Source organism: Salmo salar, chromosome ssa19 (genome assembly GCF_905237065.1).
Source record: "Salmo salar chromosome ssa19, Ssal_v3.1, whole genome shotgun sequence".
NCBI lineage: Eukaryota > Metazoa > Chordata > Actinopteri > Salmoniformes > Salmonidae > Salmo > Salmo salar.
The window spans coordinates 60,267,854-60,290,503 of NC_059460.1; the positions used below are offsets into that span (position 1 = coordinate 60,267,854).

Sequence of the window (22,650 nt, forward strand, 5' to 3'; positions counted from 1 at the left end):
AACATTTCCTAGGATTTTCTACCTGCAATAACTGGTGGATAATGCTGGGAATACTGGTCAAATCCCAGTGCCTTCATTTCCACAACAAAAAGCATGAACCTAAGCATGAGATGCGCAGCGCGCCTGCAAAAAAACTACAATCTGGAACGCGCTCAATGATAAGCATCGTCTTCCCTCCGTGGCTGCACAGCCACCAAGACTGTTCCTCAGACAGTGACGTCTGCAATCTGGAATTCATAAGGAAACACTGTCTGGAACACTACCATTCAGCTTAAACACTTTAGAACTCTTTCTCTTTTTCTCTCTCTCTCTCTCGTTTTATTTCTCTCTCACTGTGTCTCTCTCTTTCTCACATGCATACAAACACACACACAAAAATACGCATACGTACACACGCACACCATTGGCGGTCAGTGCCGTTTAAGATGAGGGAGGATGATTTATTTATATCACAGCATATTGGATGACTCTCGTTCATATTCCATTCACCTAGTTCAATATAACAGCGATAGGTTTAGGCCACTACGTGATACTAGAATACTTTTCCCTACACCCATCATGAGGTTGCTACAACCTAGCCTATGAATGAAAGTTTATAAGGTAGCTGCACACAGTTTGAGAGACAAATTTGAGGCAACAGACAGTGACATCAATACCACCTTGCACACTCCTGCCTGCATCCAGCTGAAATAGGGTGTAATCATTAGTCCAACAGTTGCAAACGAGAGTTTCTATTGGACAAATTCAGGTATGTCTATCCCAGTTTTGTTCCGTTTGCTTCCGTTTAATATATTTTTTTTAACAGAATCGGTGGAATGAATTACACTCATAAACACAGTTCACTTTCATAGCAGCCACGTTGTAGTCCTTCTACGTGCTCTCCTCCTCTCACCTTGTCCCTTCGCCTGTGGACTTCAATGCACAACAACATGTAACCAGGCAAAAAAACTTTTCCAAGCCGAACCGCTACATAGTTATCACCATATTAGCTAAAGTAGCGTCATAGTCAGCATAGTTAACCTGTTATGGCTAGGGGGCAGAATTTTCACGGCCGGATAAAAAACGTACCCGATTTAATCTGATTATTACTCCTGCCCAGAAACTAGAATATGCATATAATTATTAGCTTTGGATAGAAAACACTCCAAAGTTTCTAAAACTGTTTGAATGGTGTCTGTGAGTATAACAGAACTCATTTGGCAGGCCAAAACCTGAGAAGATTCTGTACAGGAAGTACCCTGTCTGACCATTTCTTGGCCTTCTTGATTATCTCTATCCAATACAGGGGATCTCTGCTGTTACGTGACACTTCCTACGGCTCCCATGGGCTCTCAGAAGGCGGCAAAAAGCTGAATCGTGGCTTTGCAGGCTCTGGCTGAAAAACAGTAGCGCGTTTGGATAGTGGCCGGTCACAGTACTATGAGACTCAGGCTCGTGCACGAGTCGACTCCATGTTTTTATTCTTTCGTCTGTGAACGAAAACCACCACTGCCGGTCGGAATATTATCGCTTTTTTACGAGAAAAATGGCATAAAATTGATTTTAAACAGCGGTTGACATGCTTCGAAGTACGGTAATGGAATATTTAGAAATGTTTTGTCACGAAATGCGTCGTGCGCGTGACCCTTCGTCACCCTTGGATAGTGTCTTGAACGCACGAACAAAACGCCGCTATTTGGATATAACTATGGATTATTTTGAACCAAACCAACATTTGTTATTGAAGTAGAAGTCCTGGGAGTGCATTCTGACGAAGAACACCAAAGGTAATCAAACTTTTCTAATAGTAAATCGGAGTTTGGTCAGGGCTAAACTTGGTGGGTGTCAAAATAGCTAGCCGTGATGGCTGGGCTATCTACTCAGAATATTGCAAAATGTGCTTTCACCAAAAAGCTATTTTAAAATCGGACACCTCGATTGCACAAAGGAGTTCTGTATCTATAATTCTTAAATTAATTGTTATGTTTTTTGTGAACGTTTATCGTGAGTAATTTAGTAAATTCACCGGAAGTGTTCGGTGGGAATGCTAGTTCTGAACGTCACATGCTAATGTAAAAAGCTGGTTTTTGATATAAATATGAACTTGATTGAACAAAACATGCATGTATTGTTTAACATAATGTCCTAGGCGTGTCATCTGATGAAGATCATCAAAGGTTAGTGCTGCATTTAGCTGTGGTTTAGTTTTTTGTGACATTATATGCTAGCTTGAAAAATGGGTTTTGCTTTCACTGTAAAGCCTTTTTGAAATCGGACAGTGTGGTTAGATAAAGGAGAGTCTTGTCTTTAAAATGCTGTAAAATAGTCATATGTTTGAAAAGGAAGTTTTTGTATTTTTGAGGAATTTGTAATTCGCGCCACGCCTATCATTGGATATTGGAGCAGGTGTTCCGCTAGCGGAACGTCTAGATGTAAGAGGTTAATAGAACCAACCCTTTAGTAAATCCGCTACAATCACGCAGTAACGTTAGTGTACAGGGCCCTGGTGGCAATAAATTAGTAATACCAAAAGCTTACCTTGACTTGGAAGAGTTCCAGTGTTGTATTGGATAGTCATAGCCAGCTAGCTAACATAGCATCCCTCTGTTTGAACAGTGTGCTTCAGTAGGCTAAACTAGCTAGCTGCATTTGCTAACTTAGTGAAACTGAAAGTGAACAAAAAATGTCAAAATCTCTCTCTATTTCTCTCTTGCTTCTCCTTCATTTTGGAAGAAATTCATGTTTTCATACCTGTTCAACTATTGTCTTTCTCTCTCTTTGAGTCAACTACTCACCACATTTTATACACTGCAGTGCTAGCTAGCTGTTGCTTATGATTTCAGTACTAGATTAATTATCTGATTCTTTGATTAGGTGGACAACATGTCAGTTCATGCTGCAAGAAATCTGATAGGCTGGAGGATGTCCTCCGGAAGTTGTCATAATTACTGTGTAAGTCTATGGACGGGGGTGAGGAACACGTGCCTCCTGGGTTTTGTATTGAAGTCAATGTACCTAGAGGAGGACTGAAGCTAGCTGTCTTCTGGCTACACCATGGTGCTACCCTACAGAGTGCTGTTGAGGCTACTGGAGACCTTCTTTGCAAAATAGTGTGTTTTAATCAATTGACGTGATTGTGTTTAGTATAGTTTAATCTAAAAATACTAACTTTTTAAATGTTTTACAATTTACATTTTTATAAAATTCACTGAGGAGGATGGTCCTCCCCTTCCTCCTCTGAGGAGCCTCCACTGGCACACACACACATACACATGAATGCAAGCAAGCACACACACAACTGCACAAATGCACACACATACGCACACACACGTATTTAGATATTTTCTCCACGCTCTTCATATAATAATTAGGAAACATCACTCTGGATCATCATTCATCTTTTGCCACAGAATCTGAATCTCCTCTCTGTAACACACAGCGCTCTGTTATTCCCCCTTCTTCTTTGTCCTCCTTGGTCCACCTTTTTCCCTCTTCTCCTCGTCATCCAGCTCCTCTTCCTCCTCTCCGTGCGGCACTCTCAGGTGAAGAAAGTGGGCAATTCTTCCCTCTGAATTGACCCTTGACCCTGGGACGAGGAAGAGGCTATTGTTAACTTCATACGACACCGGGATTGAGTTTGACAATAGCCAGTGAAAAATCAGAGCGCCAAATTCAAAACCACAAATCTAATAATTTCAATTTCTCAAACATACGACTATTTTACACCATTTTAAAGATACACTTCTCCTGAATTGAACCACGTTGTCCGATTTCAAAAAGGCTTTACAGCGAAAGCAAAACATTAGATTATGTTAGGAGAGTACATAGACAAAAATAACCACACAGCCATTTTCCAAGCAACTAGATGCATCACAAATACCCAAAACACAGCTAAATGAAGCACTAACCTTTGACGATCTTCATCAGATGACACTCCTAGGACATCATGTAACACAATACATGCATTTTGTGTTCCATAAAGTTCATATTTATATCCAAAAAACAGCATTTTACATTGGCGCGTGACGTTCAGAAAATATTTTGCCTCCAATACTGGCGGTGAATCAGCACAACAATTTACAAAAATACTCATCATAAACGTTGATAAAATATTAAACTGTTATTCAAAGAATTATAGATGAACATCTCCTTTATGCAGCCGCTGTGACAGATTTAAAAAAAGCTTCACGAGAAAAGCACACTTTGCAATAATCTGAGTACTGCGCTCAGAAAAATACACTAGGCAATACAGATACCCGCCATTTTGGAGTCATCTAAAATCATAAATAGCATTAGAAATATTCACTTACCTTTGATGATCTTCATCAGAAGGCACTTCCAGGAATCCCAGGTCCACAATAAATGTTGTTTTGTTCGATAAAGTCCATAATTTATGTCCAAATACCTCCTTGTTGTTAGCGCGTTCAGTTAGCTACTCCAAATGTAGGAAGCGCGCGGAAAATGTCACGATGAAAAGTAAAAAAAGTTCCATTTACGTTCGGGCAAACATGTCAAACGTTGTAAAGCATCAATCTTTAGGGCCTTTTTAACGTCAAACTTCATTAATATTCCAACCGGACGATTCCATTGTCTTGAAAAACGTTTTGGAACACAGCTACCTCCTCACGTGAATGCGCACCAATGAACTGATGTCCTTCCCTGAGTCAACAACTTCCCAGCCTTCTTGTTTGCTCTCTGTTCACTGCAAAAGGCTGAAACAAGGTTCTAAAGACTGTTGACATCTAGTGGAAGCCTTAGGAAATGCTAAATGAATCCTTAGTCACTGTGTGTTAGATAGGCAATGACTTGGAAAGATTCCATGCATCAGATTTCCACTTCCTGGTAGGATTGTTCTCAGGTTTTTGCCTGCCATATGAGTTCTGTTATACTCACAGACATCATTCAAACAGTTTTAGAAACTTCAGAGTGTTTTCTATCCAAATCTACTAATAATATGCATATCCTAGCTTCTAGATGTTGTGCAAGTGTGTTCTGCTCAACATCCGACCAGAGGATCCGGTTAGCAGTCTGGTGCAACCTGTGCCGGTTCCACGCTTCTGGCCTCAAGTGTGCCTCTCTAGTCCGGTACGTCATGTGTCTCCTCCTCGCACTCTCCCTGAAGTGCGTGTCCCCAGTCCGGTGTGTCCTGTGCCTGCTCCTCGCACTCTCCCTCAAGTGCGTGTCCCCAGTCCGGTGTGTCCTGTGCCTGCTCCTCGCACTCTCCCTCAAGTGTGCCTTCCCAGTCCGGTACATCCTGTGCCTGCTCCTCGCACTCTCCTTCAAATGCGCCTTCCCAGTCAGGTACATCCTGTGCCTGCTCCCCACACTCGCCCTGAAGTGCGTCTCACCAGTCTGGCAGCACCTGTGCCGGCTCCACGCACTAGGCCTCCAGTGCGCCTTCCCAGTCTGGTGCGTCCTGTGCCTGCTCCTCGCACTCGCCCTGAGGTGCGTGTCACCAGTCCGGTGCCACCTGTGCCGGCCCCACGCATCAGGCCTCCAGTGCGCCTTCCCGTTCCAGAGCTTCCGGCGACGGTCCCCAGTCCAGAGCTTCCGGCGACGGTCCCCAGTCCAGAGCTTCCGGCGACGGTCCCCAGTCCAGAGCTTCCGGCAACGGTCCCCAGTCCAGAGCTTCCGGCAACGGTCCCCAGTCCAGAGCTTCCGGCGACAGTTCACAGTCCGGAATCTCCTGAGACGGTCCACAGTCCGGAACCTCCAGCTCCATGGCCGGAGACTTCCCCTGCGCCGATGCCCAGTCCAAGCACGGCGTCCAGTCCTGCTCCATGGCCGGAGTCTTCTTCTGCGCCGGTGCTCAGTCCAGATACGGCGTCCAGTCCTGCTCCAGGGCAGGAGCCTCTCTCTGAGCCGATGCCCAGTCCAGGCACGGTGTTCAGTCCAGCTCCAAGGACGGAGCCTTCCCCTGCGCCGATGCCCAGTCCAAGCACGGCGTCCAGTCCTGCTCCATGGCAGGAGCCTTCCTCTGCACTGATGTCCAGTCCAGATCTGGTGTCCAGTCCCGCTCCATGGCAGGAGCTTTCCTTGAGACCGAGGTCGAGGCCAGGCACAGTGTTCAGCCCGGGTCCATGGCTGGATCCATGAGATGAACGGGTTCTTCGGCCCGCACCAGAGCCGCCACCAAAGCTGGCGGATCCACGAGCTGAGCGGGTTCTTCGTCCCGCACCAGAGCCGCCCCTGATGCTGGCGGATCCGCTGGATGAGTGGTGTCTTTGTCCCGCACCAGAGCCGCCACCGACACTAATCACACCCCCTACCCTCCCCATTTGGTTTCAGGTTTTGCGGCCGCAGTCCGCACCTTTGGGGGGGGGGGGGGGGCACTGTCACGCTCTGACCATAGAGAACCATTGTTTCTCTATGGTATAGTAGGTCAGGGCGTGACTAGGGAGCGATTTGGTATATGGATGTCTATGTTGTATTCTAGTTGATTATTTCTATGTGGGTATTCTAGTTTTCATATTTCTAGGTTGGTGTGCTTGATATGGTTCCCAATTAGAGACAGCTGGTTATCGTTGTCTCTAATTGGGGATCATATTTAAGACGCATATTTTCCACCTCTGTTTTATGGGATATTGTTTTGAGTTAGTGCACGTAGCACCTCTTAGTTACGGTTCGTTGTTTCGTTGTTTCTTTGTTGTTTTGTGCGTTTGTAATATTATATATGTGGAAGCCATATCGCGCTGCACCTTGGTCCGATATTTATTCCAACGATCGTGACAAAGGTGTACTGTCAAAGGTTGTTTGTTTTGCTTCTTATCCAAGTGTTTTTTTAGTAACAAACAGATTACACCTTCAAGAGTGAGTGAGCGAGCTAGATCATGTATTTGTGTGTGAGTGCATGCATGCAAGCGAGCGATAGAGTATTTCTGCTGATGCTCCTTCTGCGTTCCAATTCTCTACCCTTCAGCCTTAAGTGTGCACTTGTTCACTTGCTGCATTTAAAAATAAAGCACTGGTGTGAAAGTTGTGGAAACTCCCTCTATTCCATGCTTACACCAATTCAATGCTTTGAAATGGGTGAGTGTGGGGAGGGGTGCAGGAGCGCTCACTGCGTGGGACTTGGAACATAACACCCATGTTGTGCTTCTCTCACCAGTGGTGGAGACAGGGGATATATCCAGGCTCTCCTCACAGTCCACGCTTTCCTCCCCAGAGAAGTCATCTGTCTCTTCGGGGTCACAGGTTCCCAAAGACTTCATGCGGGCTTGAGCCATCCTCTGTACGGCTGTGAAACCACACAGGCAGACAGACAGACAGAATGACAGACAGACACAGGCACAGAAAAGAGGGTAATAGTTTTTAGAACCAAAACAGTTTTAAGATCAGCTATGCCAAAAATGCCAAACTGTACTTAAGTATGCAGCCACAGAAAGAAATGGACGCACAGACAGATCGGGACACGAGACTTAATGCAAGGCTTCAGGTATTTCTAATAGTAAATATACTATATTATAAGGAACGGGTCATGTGAGCGTGTGTGTGATGTTGCCTGTCTGCACTGCAGCTGTGTGCCCCATCCTATAATCCTGGATGATCCAGAGCAGTGGAGACTCACAGCTGTCTCTGCCCCTAATCTCACAACACCCACACGTTCACACACACGTTCACTTACACACACACACGCACACACACAAACAAACCCAACACACACACCTCATGATTAAGCCATTTCCACTTAAAACCCTTTCAGTCAAGACGGATATAGACTAATCCCAGGCCAGAAAACATGGCTACAGACAGGAAGTGGTTTCCTCAACTCTCCCAAATGCTTTATGGGTCACTGATGACATAATAAGATGATGGATAGTCAACCTACCTTTGAGTGATGGAGGCTGGTACACATGCGCATTGATTTTCTTGGTGAGGACGCCATTTTCCCCAATGACCCACTATGCAGGTAAAGAGAAAAACAATGTCAAATCTACAAAGGCACACTATTCCCTATGTAAGGCACTACTGGCCAAAAGTAGTGTGCAATATAGGGATCAGGGTGCCATTTAGGCTGCATCAGACTAATTCACTGCACATCCAACACATGGCATAAGAAACTTTGTCCTCAAATGAAAACTGAGACAACCACAACAGATTGTCACATAATGCAATGGTCTTCACACCTGGTTCTTGAGAGCCACAAAGTGTGCAGACTTTAGTTACAGTCCAACATTCACACACCTGATTCAAGTAATCAAAGTTTTGATAAGACATGTACAGATGTAGGATCTTCATTTGATCACCCTGTTGCAGTAGAACCTTCCTGCAATGCAGGAATATTAAAACTTGTAGTGTATTTGAGGTTTAAAAAGGCTTCTGATGTTTGTAATTTCCACTTTGAAATTTCAGACTTGATTTTCCCTTATGATAAATGTATCAACCACTACAGAAATGTCCATAGAGTCGATGTGCATGCTCGCAGAAATCTAATTAGCATAATACAAAAATCCGCATCAAAATCAGTTTTAAGATGCAGATATCTATTTGCATGGGCTGCGCCTCAATCCACCACATCCACCAATGCGGTGGAAGGTGAACGAACTACAGTGGTGTTTGTCAGACCCCCCCCCCCCAAAAAAAAAATATTCTCACGAAAACAAATGGTTTGGCCTACAAAACTAATATGACCAATATGGAAAGATAAGACTCTCACGAACACGATGGTGTCCATTTTGCTTGTCTGAAGGTAGCCCGGTACTAGTGTACAACATTTATGGAAGTGTACAGTGAGGGAAAAAAGTATTTGATCCCCTGCTGATTTTGTACGTTTGCCCACTGACAAAGAAATGATCAGTCTATCATTTTAATGGTAGGTTTATTTGAACAGTGAGAGATAGAATAACAACAAAACAATCCAGAAAAACACATGACAAAAATGTTATAAATTGATTAGCATTTTAATGAGGGAAATAAGTATTTGACCCCTCTGCAAAACATGACTTAGTACTTGGTGGCAAAACCCTTGTTGGCAATCACAGAGGTCAGACGTTTCTTGTAGTTGGCCACTAGGTTTGCACACATCTCAGGAGGGATTTTGTCCAACTCCTCTTTGCAGATCTTCTCCAAGTCATTAAGGTTTCGAGGCTGACATTTGGCAACTCGAACCTTCAGCTCCCTCCACAGATTTTCTATGGGATTAAGGTCTGGAGATTGGCTGGGCCACTCCAGGACCTTAATGTGCTTCTTCTTGATCCACTCCTTTGTTGCCTTGGCCGTGTGTTTTGGGTCATTGTCATGCTGGAATACCCATCCACGACCCATTTTCAATGCCCTGGCTGAGGGAAGGAGGTTCTCACCCAAGATTTGACGGTACATGGCCCTGTCCATCGTCCCTTTGATGCGGTGAAGTTGTCCTATCCCTTTAGCAGAAAAACACCCCCAAAGCATAATGTTTCCACCTCCATGTTTGACGGTGGGGATGATGTTCTTGGGGTCATAGGCAGCATTCCTCCTCCTCCAAACACGGCGAGTTGAGTTGATGCCAAAGAGCTCCATTTTGGTCTCATCTGACCACAGCACTCACCCAGTTGTCCTCTGAATCATTCAGATGTTCATTGGCAAACTTCAGACGGGGATGTATATGTGCTTTCTTGAGCAGGGGGACCTTGCGGGCACTGCAGGATTTCAGTCTTTCACGGCGTAGTGTGTTACCAATTGTTTTCTTGGTGACTATGGTCCCAGCTGCCTTGAGATCATTGACAAGATCCTCCCGTGTAGTTCTGGGCTGATTCCTCACCATTCTCATGATCATTGCAACTCCACGAGGTGAGATCTTGCATGGAGCCCCAGGCCGAGGGAGATTGACAGTTCTTTTGTGTTTCTTCCATTTGCGAATAATCGCACCAACTGTTGTCACCTTCTCACCAAGCTGCTTGGCGATGGTCTTGTAGCCCATTCCAGCCTTGTCTAGGTCTACAATCTTGTCCCTGACATCCTTGGAGAGCTCTTTGGTCTTCGCCATGGTGGAGAGTTTGGAATCTGATTGATTGATTGCTTCTATGGACAGGTGTCTTTTATACAGGTAACAAACTGAGATTAGGAGCACTCCCTTTGAGAGTGTGCTCTTAATCTCAGCTAGTTACCTGTATAAAAGACACCTGGGAGCCAGAAATCTTTCTGATTGAGAGGGGGTCAAATACTTATTTCCCCCATTAAAATGCAAATCAATTTATAACATTTTTTAAATGCGTTTTTCTGGATTTTCTGTTGTTATTCTGTCTCTCACTGTTCAAATAAAGCTACCATTAAAATTATAGACTGATCATTTCTTTGTCAGTGGGAAAACTTACAAAATCAGCAGGGGATCAAATACTTTTTTCCCTCACTGTATATGGAGGTAGTTTAGTGCCCAAATTCTTTATTTTAATATGGGTCAAAAAATAGCAAAAAATACTTCCTGATCGTTCTTATACCTCTCAGATATAGGACAGACACTTTAAAACATAACTTATTTTGATGTATTTTTCCACTATCTGTTATTTCATGAGTGAATCTGTTATTCAAAGTGTTTCTATGGGCTAAATGGGTCCTAAAATTCATAATCAAATAGCTAAATGATCTTAAAACAATTCCATATGTTAGTTTAGTAGAACCCACCCCCCTCCTCCTGTTTTAGATTCAGGATTATTTTCCTATTGTAGCAAATTAAGATCCTACATCTGTACTAGTTTTAAACGGGTGTGATAGAGCTGGGCTTGATCAAAAATCCTGCACAACCCATTGCTCTCCAGGACAAGGGTTGGGGGACCGCCACTGACATAATGTAATTGAATGCTGTGGTTAGTACTTCAAGGACTGCATGTAGGTTTAGTGGTGGGATAGTTCTTTCAGACATTTAAGGTGGTGCTGTTTTACCTGGAAATTGTCGTTTTCCTCCTCAGGAGATGGTTGGTCTGTCAAACGGAATAGCGTAGCGGGTGTTGGTCTCCGCCTCCGAATCTGAACAAAAGTGAAAGCATTTGTTTGGATTCAATTTCTCAAACTGCTTACGGGTGAATCCTAACTTCCACCTCATTCCAATTTTCATTTAATTGACAATGCATGACCAAGTGAAAATTTGAGTGACCAACTACTGTTCTGTAGTAGTGAACGAGACAAGGCATGCCAGCCCGTGATAAAACACGATTCTGAAATTTGGGCCCTGGATTGTCCAAAATCAGGATTACATCATGTTGAAAATGCACGTCCTGGTTTATGAGTCTTGCTGGGATCGAGATAGCCGGATTACAGTTCCCTCCACTATTTTGCTTTATTTCCTTATCCTCAGCCTCTGTAATCTTGTGCTTTTTCCACCACAGCCTAATCCTGGCTGTTCCTTCCCTCATCTGATGCACTTCCAGTTCTCTTCACAAATACTCTTGGACAATCTTACAGCCTCTCCCCCTGTTCTTTAGTCAGACAGGCAGACAGTCACGTGGTCCCGTGTCGCTCAGTTGGTAGAGCATGGTGTTTGCAACACCAGGGTTGTGGGTTCGATTCCCACGGGGGACCAGTTCAGGAAAAAAAATGTATGAAATGTAAGTCGCTCTGGATAAGAGCATCTGCTAAATGACGTAAATGTAACTCTCATGCACTCATTTCAAGTCCAGTCTACATCCATTGCTGTCTCACTTGCCTGCTGCATCTCCCTCCCTCATACATGCTGTATCCACTGACTCTCCTCCTGACCTGGCCAAGGGGAAGAGCTGGTGGAGGAAGGAGAGTACACATAAAAAATACTTATACTATGGTCTAAATACTCTAGTGTTATTACATTTATATACTATAGTATTCATTGTAGTGTTTTTGCAGACATGACTGTAGTATACTATATTTACCATAGTGTTTTTGCGGACATGACTAGTATACTGTAGTGTTTTTGCAGACATGACTGTAGTTTATGGTAGTGTTTGAGGACATTAATGTAGTATTTACTGTAGTGTTTTTGCCGACATGACTGTAGTATTTACACAGACATGACTAGAATACTGCAGTGTTTTTGCAGACATGACTGCAGTACTTACTAAAGTGTTTTTGAGGACATGAGTAGTATATTGTAGTAACACCTGCCGACTAGGGTTAGCTAAAATGGCATGGAGTATGGTTTATTTAAAAGGAGATACAGAAAGGTGCAGATAATAACAGTCAAAAACAGCAATGAATATAATTAATGGAAATAATCAATGTCAAAATGCAAATGAAATAAGCATATAAATGGGTAAAGCTATATAGCAGGAGTTACTACAATACACTAGTCATGTCCACAAAACACGTACAGTCATGTCCGGAAAAACACTACAATGAATTCTACCGTATACTAGACATGAATACTATAATATATTAGACATGTCCGCAAAAACACTACAGTGAATACTACAATAAAGTCAGCAGAAACACTACAATGATTACTAATAGTATATAGATTTACTTAGACCATAGTATACATTTGTATTTCTTCCTGTGGGTTAGCTGTAAATGTAACAGGACTACAATTTTTTCTTTTACCTTTATTTAACTAGGCAAGTCAGTTAAGAACAATTTCTTATTTTCAATGACAGCCTAGGAACACTGGGTTAACTGCCTTGTTCAGGGGCAGAACAACAGATTTTTACCTTGTCAGCTCAGAGATTCAATCTTGCAACCTTTCGGTTACTAGTCCAACGCTCTAACCTCTACGCTACCTGCCGCCCCAATGGAAATTATTCTCGACAAATGTTTAAATGCATTGTATCCACATTTGTGGTTGTACTGTGTTTTTAAATAGTCAAATAAAATAAATCAAGGGATACTACAGTGTGGAGTATACTATAATATTTTATAGTAAGCACTACACGATTGAAGGGGAACCTCAGGAAATCATTGGCAGGAGCTCCCCAAGGACAGTACATTCAAATCAAAACAGCATTGACCAAGCTAGCTAGCAGTCCAATCGATCAAAAAATTCTAAAGTAAGCATTACAGTGTGTAGTACAGTATTCTACACAGTATACTTTCTAAAGTAAGCACTACATGATCAAGGGATATTACAGTGTGTAGTATAGTATTCTACAGTACACTCAAAAATATTATAGCAAGCACTACACGATCAAGTGATACTAAAGTGTGTAGTGTATAAGTATCCAATATACTACAAGATTCTATAGCAAGCATGACACGATTGAAGGATATTACAGTGTGTAGTATAGAATTATCCAGTATACTACAAAATTCTATAGTAAGCACTACACGATCGAGGAGGATATTACAGTGTGTAATATAATTGTAACGATGTACGCTGAGAAACACAAACAACGCACCGACATGAAACAGAGTCAATAACACCTGAGGAAAGAGCCAAGGGGAGAGACAGATATAGGGAAGATAATCAAGGAGGTGATGGAGTCCAGGTGAGTGTCATGAGGCGCAGGTGCGCGAAACGATGGTGACAGGTGCGCGAGACGATGGTGACAGGTGTGCAGGACCTGATGACCAAGAGGCCGGAGAGGGAGTATACGTGACAATAGTATTTTACATTATACTACAAAATTCTAAAGTTAGTACTCCACATGATCAAGGGATAGTTGTCACGTCCTGACCAGTAAAGGGGTTATTTGTTATTTTAGTTTGGTCAGGACGTGGCAGGGGGTGTTTGTTTAGAGTGTTTCGGGGTTTGTTGGGCTATGGTATTATGTAAGAGGGGTGTTCGTTTAGAGTGTTCCGGGGTTTTTGGTCTATGTTCTAGGTTAGTGATTTTCTATGTTCAGTCTAGTTTTCTACTTCTATGTTTAGGGTTTTTTGATTGACCTTCAATTGGAGGCAGCTGTTCCTCGTTGCCTCTGATTGAAGGTCCTATGTATAGGGGTGTTTGTGCTATGGGATTTGTGGGTAGTTATTTCCTGTTTTGTGTCTGTGCACCTGACAGGACTGTTTAGTGGTGTTCGTTGTTTTGTATACGTGATTTGTTTGTTTTTCCTTCTTTTGATTTAATAAAGAAGATGAGTATACACGTTCCCGCTGCACCTTGGTCCAATCCTTACGACACCCGTTACATTAGTACAGTGTGTAGTATGGTATACTACAAAAGTCTATAGTAAGCACTACACAATAGAGGGATACTACAGTGTAGAGTATAAGATTTTACAGTTTACTACAGAATTCTATATCATTCTATAGAAAGTTCTATGGTAAACTGTAGTATTCTTTTTATGTGGGTAGGAGGCCAGAACTGAAGGGCATCACTTTAAATTCCCCTCCTTCTCCTCACAACTAGTCTGCAGTCTACAGTCTACATGGTAGCCTCGAGAGCCCAGGTTTCAGATGGCCACGCAAGACAACTGTCAAGATGATGTGCAATTCCACCAATATTGCTACGTCGATATATGTTAAGTAGTAGTAATATAATGTACCGCAGTGGGCTTATTGAAGCTAATTGGAGTAACTTTGAAGTTACGAAAAGGATACAGATGTTATTCAGTTATTGGGTTGACTATACAATTCCTATTGGTTAATTGACAGAGCATGTGACTTTATTTTAGCGTATTTAAACCCCCTGTTTTTGTGTTCCAGGTGGCCAACTACAGGAAGTGAACGCAGTCCGGTGGCATGGTGGCGCCTTGTGTGAGAGAGCGCGTAGCCGATATGTTTGGTGAGAGCACATGGTTAATGGAGATGTGCTGTAGTGAATACATTCTGAGAAAATAAAATGCATACCTGCCTGCTGGACTATGTTGCTTCCTGTACCCCTTTGTTTGGTTAGTATATTTGTTCTGTGATTTTAAGTAGCATGGTTTTAAGAGTAAAAAAATCCAGAAATTGATATTGGGATGAAGCGTAACTGAATTGAGAAATGGCTATAACGAAATGTGCTGACGCCATGACGTAAACCATGCCTTACAAAATAAATGTTAAACGGTCTTTTGTGTTCTGCCTCTGCTTCACGCTGCCTGCTCAATCACAAACCTAGAACCTGTCACTTATCCACCTTGTGATACTTACATTCAGCAATATTTCCAAGGCAACACATTCACTACCCACGTGTCAATTGAAACATTGGTCTACTATACTAACATCTATTTTTAGAACGCTATATCTCACTTCAATCACTCAAATTAATTAAATTATGATATACAGTTGAGCTGTTGAACTCAGTAATATCCAGTGCTGAAAATGATTCGAGATAACGATAGAATGGGTATCCACTATTCATGTCTATAAATGTCCATTCTAGTTTATTTTTCTAGGTTTTATTTATTCCTCACCAAAAGAAAACAAGTGAAATACTAAACAGTACATAATTATATATATTTTTTTTTTAAATGCTAAAAACATTGCAGGTGAGTTGGAAACCCAAAAGGGATTTAATGAAAACCACACCACAAAAAAACAATATACAAATCTAAGTTTTAAAGTGTTCAAACAGTAAATGTACCTCACATACTCAGTATACATTAAAAAGAACATATTTGATTATGTGTGTGAGAGTTAGACTACATGGAGGAGACAACTGGGTAGTTTGGTTTATCAGGAGTCTACCCCTAGTCTACGCTTGAAGTTGAGGGATGTTGTTTTGGCAATGTGAAGATAGGAATTGCAGAGTATGGAACCTCATATCTGATAGAGAATTGACTATGTGAGGTGTGGCAGTGGGGAGGGTGAAGGTTATCACAGTGTCTTGATGGTGCCGGAAGAAATGGCTGCCGTTTTACGGGCTCCTAACCAATCCTATTGTGTGTGTTTTTTCGTGTTATTTGTAACTTATTTTGTACATAATGTTTCTGCCACCGTCTCTTAGGACCGAAAAGAGCTTCTGGATATCAGGATAGCGATTACTCACTACGTACTGGACGAAGATTTTTTTTCTCTAGCGAGTCAGACCCGAAGGATTTACTTCAGACACCCGACAAGGCCCAAATCCCTGTCATTTGCATGAAGAAGAGACGGAGATATCGGGGACGTAGGTCAAGGGTGCCTTGCAAGGATCCGACTGCAAGTGAGTAATCCCCCTCTACCATCAGTCCTATTAGCCAACGTGGAATCATTGGATAACAAAATGGATGAGCTCCGTTCACGACTATCCTACCAACGGGACATTAAAAACGGTAATATCTTATGTTTCACTGAGTCGTGGCTAAATGACGACATGGATAACATACAGCTGGCGGGGTTTCGGTCCATTGTCAAGATAGAACATCTGCCTCCAGGTGGCGGTGGCAGTCTGTGTCTATTTGTAAATAACAGCTGGTGCACGAAATCTAATACTATGAAAGTCTCTAGGTTTTGCTCGCCTGAGGTAGAGTATCTCATGATAAGCTGTAGACCACACTATTTACCAAGAGAGTTTTCATCTATATTTTCATAGCTGTCTATTTACCACCACAAACCGATACTGGCACTAAGACCGCACTCAATGAGCTGTATAGGGCCATCAGCAAACAAGAAAATGCTCACCCAGAGGCGGCGCTCCTACTGGCCGGGGACTTTAATGCAGGGAAACTGATTTCTACCAGCATGTTAAATGTGCAACCAGAGGGAAAAAAACTCTAGACCACCTTTACTCCACACACAGAGACATGTACAAAGCTCTCCTTCGCCCTCCATTTGGCAAATCTGACCATAACTCTATCCTCCTGATTCCTGCTTACAAGCAAAAACTAAAGCAGGAAGTACCAGTGACTCGCTTAATAAGGAAGTGGTCAGATGACACAGATGCTAAGCTACAGGACTGTTTTGCTAGCACAGACTGGAATATGTTGCGGGATTCTTCCAATGGCATTGAGGAGTACACCACATCAGTTACTGGCTTAATCAATAAGTGCAATGATGACATTGTCCCCACAGTGACTGTACGTACATACCCCAACCAGAAGCCATGGATTACAGGCAACATCCGCGCTGAGCTAAAGGTTAGAGCTACCACTTTTAAGGAGCTGGACGCTAACCCGGACGCTTATTAGAAATCCTGCTATGCCCTCCGACGAACCATCCAACAGGCAAAGCATCAATACAGGACTAAAATTGAATCGTACTACACAGGCTCCGACGTTTGTCGGATGTGGCAGGGCTTGCAAACTATTACGGACTACAAAGGGAAGCACAGCCGCGAGCTGCCCAGTGACACAAGCCTACCAGATGAGCTAAATAACTTCTATGCTCGCCTCGAGGCAAGCAACACTGACGCATGCATGAGAGCATCAGCTGTTCCAGGCGACTGTGTGATCACGCTCTCCATAGCTGATGTGAGTAAGACCTTTAAACAGGTCAACATTCACAAGGCGGACAGATTAAACGGATTACCAGGACGTGTACTCTGAGCATGCACTGACCAACTGGCAAGTGTCTTCAATTATGTTTTCAACCTGTCCCTGACCGAGTCTGTAATACCAACATGTTTCAAGCAGACCACCATAGTCCCTGTGCCCAATAACACTAAGGTAACCTGCCTAAATGACTACTGACCCGTAGCACTCACGTCTGTAGCCATGAAGTGCTTTGAAAGGCTGGTCATGGCTCACAACTCCATTATCCCAGAAACCCTAGACCCACTCCAATTTGCATACCGCCCCAACAGATCCACAGATGATGCAATCTCTATTGCACTCCACACTGCCCTTTCCCACCTGGACAAAAGGAACACCTACGTAAGAATGCTATTCATTGACCACAGCTCAGCATTCAACACTATAGTGCCCTTAAAGGTCATCACTAAGCTAAGGACCCTAAGACTAAACACTTCCTTCTGCAACTGGTTCCTGGACTTCCTGACGGCCTGCCCCCAGGTGGTAAGGGTAGGTAACAACACATCTGCCACGCTGATCCTCAACACAGGGGCCCCTCAGGGGTGCATGCTCAGTCCCCTCCTGTACTCCCTGTTCACCCATGACTGCATGGCCAGGTACAACACCATCATGAAGTTTGCTGACGACACAACAGTGGTAGGCCTGATCACCAACAACGATGAGACAGCCTACATGGAGGAGGTCAGAAACATGGCAGTGTGTTGCCAGGATAACAACCTCTCCCTCAATGTGATCAAGACAGAGGAGATGATTGTGGGCTACAGAAAAAGGAGGACAAAGCACACCCCCATTCTCATCACCAAAACTATCACGGTCCAAACACACCAAGACAGTCGTGAAGAGGGCATGACAACACCTATTCCCCCTCAGGAAACTGAAAAGATTTGGCATGGGTCCTCAGATCCTCAAAAGGTTCTACTGCTGCACCATCGAGAGCATCCTGACTGGTTGCATCACAGCCTGGTATGGCAATTGCTCGGCCTCCGACTGCAAGGCACTACAAAGGGTAATGCGTAGTGGGCTAAGCTTCCTGCCATCCAGGACCTCTATACCAGGCAGTGTCAGAGGAAGGCCCAAAAAATTGCCAAAGACTCCAGCCACCCTAGTCATAGACTGTTCTCTCTGCTACCACACGGCAAGCGGTACTGGAGCGCCAAGTCTAGGTCCAAAAGGCTTCTTAACAGCTTCTAGCCCCAATCCATAAGACTCCTGAACAGCTAATCAAATGGCTACCTGGACTGTTTGCATTGTCCCCACCCCACCCCCCATTTTTATGCTGCTGCTACTCTCTGTTTATTATCCATGCATATTCACTTTACCTCTACCTAAATGTACATATTACCTCAATTACCTCGATTAACCGGTGCCCCCACACATTGACTCTGTACCGGTACCCCCTGTATATAGCCTCGCTACTGTTATTCTATTGTTACTCCTTAATTATTATTATTATTGATTTTTGATTTTTTTAAAGTATTTTTTACTTCAGTTTATTTTAGAAAATACTTTCTTAACACTTTTTCTTAAAACTGCATTGCTGGTTAAGGGCTTGTAAGTAAGCATTTCATTGTAAGGTCTACACCTGTTGTGTTCGGCGCATGTGACAAATACAATTTGATTTGATTTGATTTTGTCTTGTGTTGTATGCATGGATTTGAGAATTAACCTGGAGGAATCCATTGAAGGGTTTAGGTGGGCTATCTGGGAGGTATTGTATGTATATTTGCAGATAAAGGTGCATAATTGGAGTATATTAATGTTGTAGATAGACAGTATATTGAGTTTCTTAAACAGAGGGGAAGATGGAGCCAAGTAGTTAGAGAAGGTGTAGCCACCTCTCATTTATTCTGTGTGATGAGTCATTTGTGTAGGTAGGAAGCATACTGTATGTACTGTTCCAGACAATACTGCAGTAAATGAGATATGGCTAAATTAAGCTGTAGTATAGTGTTAGGAACTGTCGTGTCTTTGGCATCATTAAACTGAAGAGATGTTTATCCAATAACTCTGTAATTATTATTACGCGATTAAACTGATTAATCGTGTAACTGTAATTAACTAGGAGATCGGGGCACCAAGGAAAATATTCAGATTACAAAGTTATAATTTTCCTAATATAACTTTCAGATATCATAATATCTGATCTCTGAGTCTTCTGATTTAATGACGTATTCTTTACCTTGGTCAGTCTCATTCCAAACGTCGTAAATTTTTGGTTATCTGCACAAACCCAGTCTTCACTATTAGTCATCCATGCATCAATTGTCTTAAAATCATTTATTTACTAAACTAAATAATTTACAGAAAGGCATACAAAACAGTAGGTATTGTTACAAAGAAATGGTAGAGGAATGTGCCCTAGTGGGCTAAACCAGCATGGCGGCTTGTTAAACAAAAGGGGGGTGGGGTCAGCTGAGAAGGCACTACAGAGTTGATAAATATTAACAATTGAAATGCTAAGCCTTTGCACATGAACGCTCACTCATTCGGGAACAATTGCAATCAATATATATATATTTACGCTCAGTGTGTCGTCGGGATCTTTGTTGGAAAGGTCGTTCTGTTGGAGAGTTCTCTCTCTCTCTCTCTCTCTTGGTTAGAATGGATCTTTCAAAGTGGCATTCGTTCATGTCGTTATAGGACAGATGTTTCCGGCGGTTATCGCGTTCAATGATACCGAATTCCTAGCTGCAGACTAGTAATTAATATCAAAGACTTGTTCTTATTCTGTATCGATAGTCTAATAGTTTAACCACGTGGTATGGTTAAAGTTCAGTAGAGGGATGCATGGTCAAACCTATTAGCCAACTCGTAATGGAGTGGAGGCCTGGTCTGGTGATAGAAAATCTGGGTGGGGTTTATATTCGGAATGACAGAAAAAGGCTGTCTCATGACGCCAGGTCTCGTCCGTTCATAGGGGCGTGCCGATGACTTGGTAAAACTTTAAACAGAAAATACAATTCTCTCACATTAACATCTTACAAGCATCCCAACATATTCCAAATAGCTTTATCCTTATTCATTAATTTTATACAACCATTTAGATGTAAGGCTCATAGCTGAGGCTAGTATATAAACATTATTATGGTAATATGGCCGTATTGTCTCTCATGAGTTTCACAAAATTGTACCAAACGGACCAGTTCGTAGCTGGATTCTTCACCGATCTTTTATACCTTCTCCAGAACATAAATGTCGTTCGAATTCTCCCGTCCTGTGAGGTGGAAGAATTCCTTTGTCTTGCCATGAAAACACTCTGTCTCTTTATACTGTGGCCATGAGGCGGGACATTTTCTTAGGAATTTACGACCCTATTGTCTCTCATGAGTTTCACAAAATTGTACCAAACGGACCAGTTCGTAGCTGGATTCTTCACCAATCTTTTATACCTTCTCCAGAACATAAATGTCGTTCGAATTCTCCCATCCTGTGAGGTGGAAGAATTCCTTTGTCTCGCCATGAAAACACTCTGTCTCTTTATACTGTGGCCATGAGGCGGGACATTTTCTTAGGAATTTACGACCCCTTCTGACCACAGCAGCCTGGGTGTAGGAGACAGAGGGAGATGGTGAAGAAGTGCAGGGGGAGGTGCAGGGGGAGGGGGTCAACTGTGCTCGCTGTACCCAAAGAGGGCAACGTCATGACAGAACCAAACCAATAATCTTTCTGATGATACCAATGAACTTCATCACTTTGCTGCAGACAAAGTGAATATGATATTTCCAGGACAACTTTTCATCAACTAGAACACCTAGGTATCTGGTGGATGAAACCTGGTCCATTTCACTCCCACCAATTGAGATTCTGGCTGTTTTTTTCCCCTTCTTATTCTTACCACTTACCTTTCATCTTCTGCACATTCTACCATTCCAGTGTTTAATTGCTATATAGTAATTACTTCGCCACCACGGCCTATTTATTGCCTTACCTCTCTTATCCTACCTCATTTGCACATGCTGTATATAGATTTTTCTACTGTATTATTGACCGTATGTTTGTTTATTCCATGTGTAACTCTGTGTTGTTGTATGTGTCGAACTGCTTTGCTTTATCTTGGCCAGGTCGCAGTTGCAAATGAGAACGTGTTCTCAACTTGCCTACCTGGTTAAATAAAGGTGAAATAAATCAAATAAATAAAACCAGCAGGGTAAGTTGGCTAGCTTATTTACAGATATCGACACAAGCACATCAGCCATCACCAGTGAGAACCCTATGCTTCATCTTCATCATTGAGTGAGTCAGTGTCACTGGAACGTTTATTTTGTAGCCTACTGTAGTCAATACTATACACTGAGTGTGTACAAAACATTAGGAACATGTTCTGAAAATGTAGTTACACCCCCCTTTCGCCTTCAGAAGAGCCTCAATTTGTCGGGGCGTGGACTCTACAAGGTGTCAAAAGTGTTCCACAGCGGCGCTCCATGTTGACTCCAATGCTTCCCACGGTTGTGTCAAGTTGGCTGCATGTCCTTTGGGTGGTGGACCATTGTTGATGCACACGGGAAACTGTTGAGCATGAAAAACCCAGCAGCGTTGCAGTTCTTGACACATTCAAACCGGTGCGCCTGGCACCTACTACCATATCCTGAATGGCACACATACACAATTCAATTGTCTCAAGGCTTGAAAATCCTTCTTTAACCTGTCTCCTCCCCTTCATCTACACTGATTAAAGAGGATTTAACAAGTGACATCAATAAGGGATCATAGCTTTCACCTGGATTCACCTGGCTAGTCTATGTCATGGAAAGAGCAGGTGATCCTAATGTCTTGTACACTCAGTGTATACTATATAACAGGGTTTCCATTCGGAAAATGTGGCACCGGACAAGTGACTGGGAAGATTTACATTTATTGGACATTTGAGAAATGCACCAGTCATCCATATGTATTGGGTGCGTAACCCATTGGGGCAGCCGTGCAGCCAGCACCATGCAGCACCCATGCAGCCAGCACCATCAATAAACGAGGGATATTGGCCAAATGAGCCACACTCACATGTCCTTAAAAACAGTAGCACATGCAAAACTTCATAGCATATTGTTTTATTGTGTTTTACAGCTGTCAGAGATTTGAGCTCTAAATGCATCCGCGCATTGCATGCATAGGCCTATAGGCTTAGGGCCCACTGTCTGATATTAATATTTACAAAAATAAATATAAAGGAAGAGAAGCTTAGGCCTAGCCCCAGAGCGAGAGAGAGAGAGAGAGAGAGAGAGAGAGAGAGAGAGAGAGAGAGAGAGAGAGAGAGAGAGAGAGAGAGAGAGAGAGAGATGTCGGTGGCATGCTATTATACCAACATGTATTTCTTTATTCCTATCAGATAGGCTACTGAGTCTGCTATACAGCAGTGGCGGTCGGTGCCATTTAAGATGAGGGAGGACGATAATTTATTTTATTGCCTTATTTCTATTAC

The 22,650-nt window shown here is 42.9% G+C and overlaps 1 protein-coding gene across 1 annotated transcript in view; it reads right to left on the reverse strand.

The window, feature by feature from the left end:
• Nucleotides 1-2,179: 2,179 nt before the first annotated feature.
• LOC106579370 (protein phosphatase 1 regulatory subunit 1B) overlaps nt 2,180-22,650 on the reverse strand; it is a 32,928-nt gene continuing 12,457 nt past the window's right edge. The window contains exons 2-5 of the mRNA XM_014159210.2: nt 10,837-10,920; nt 7,808-7,880; nt 7,085-7,216; nt 2,180-3,565 (exon numbers count right to left, since the gene is read on the reverse strand). Coding sequence (XP_014014685.1) covers nt 3,426-3,565; nt 7,085-7,216; nt 7,808-7,880; nt 10,837-10,920 — 429 coding nt within the window. The 3' untranslated portion in view covers nt 2,180-3,425. The remainder of the gene's footprint in view (nt 3,566-7,084; nt 7,217-7,807; nt 7,881-10,836; nt 10,921-22,650) is intronic.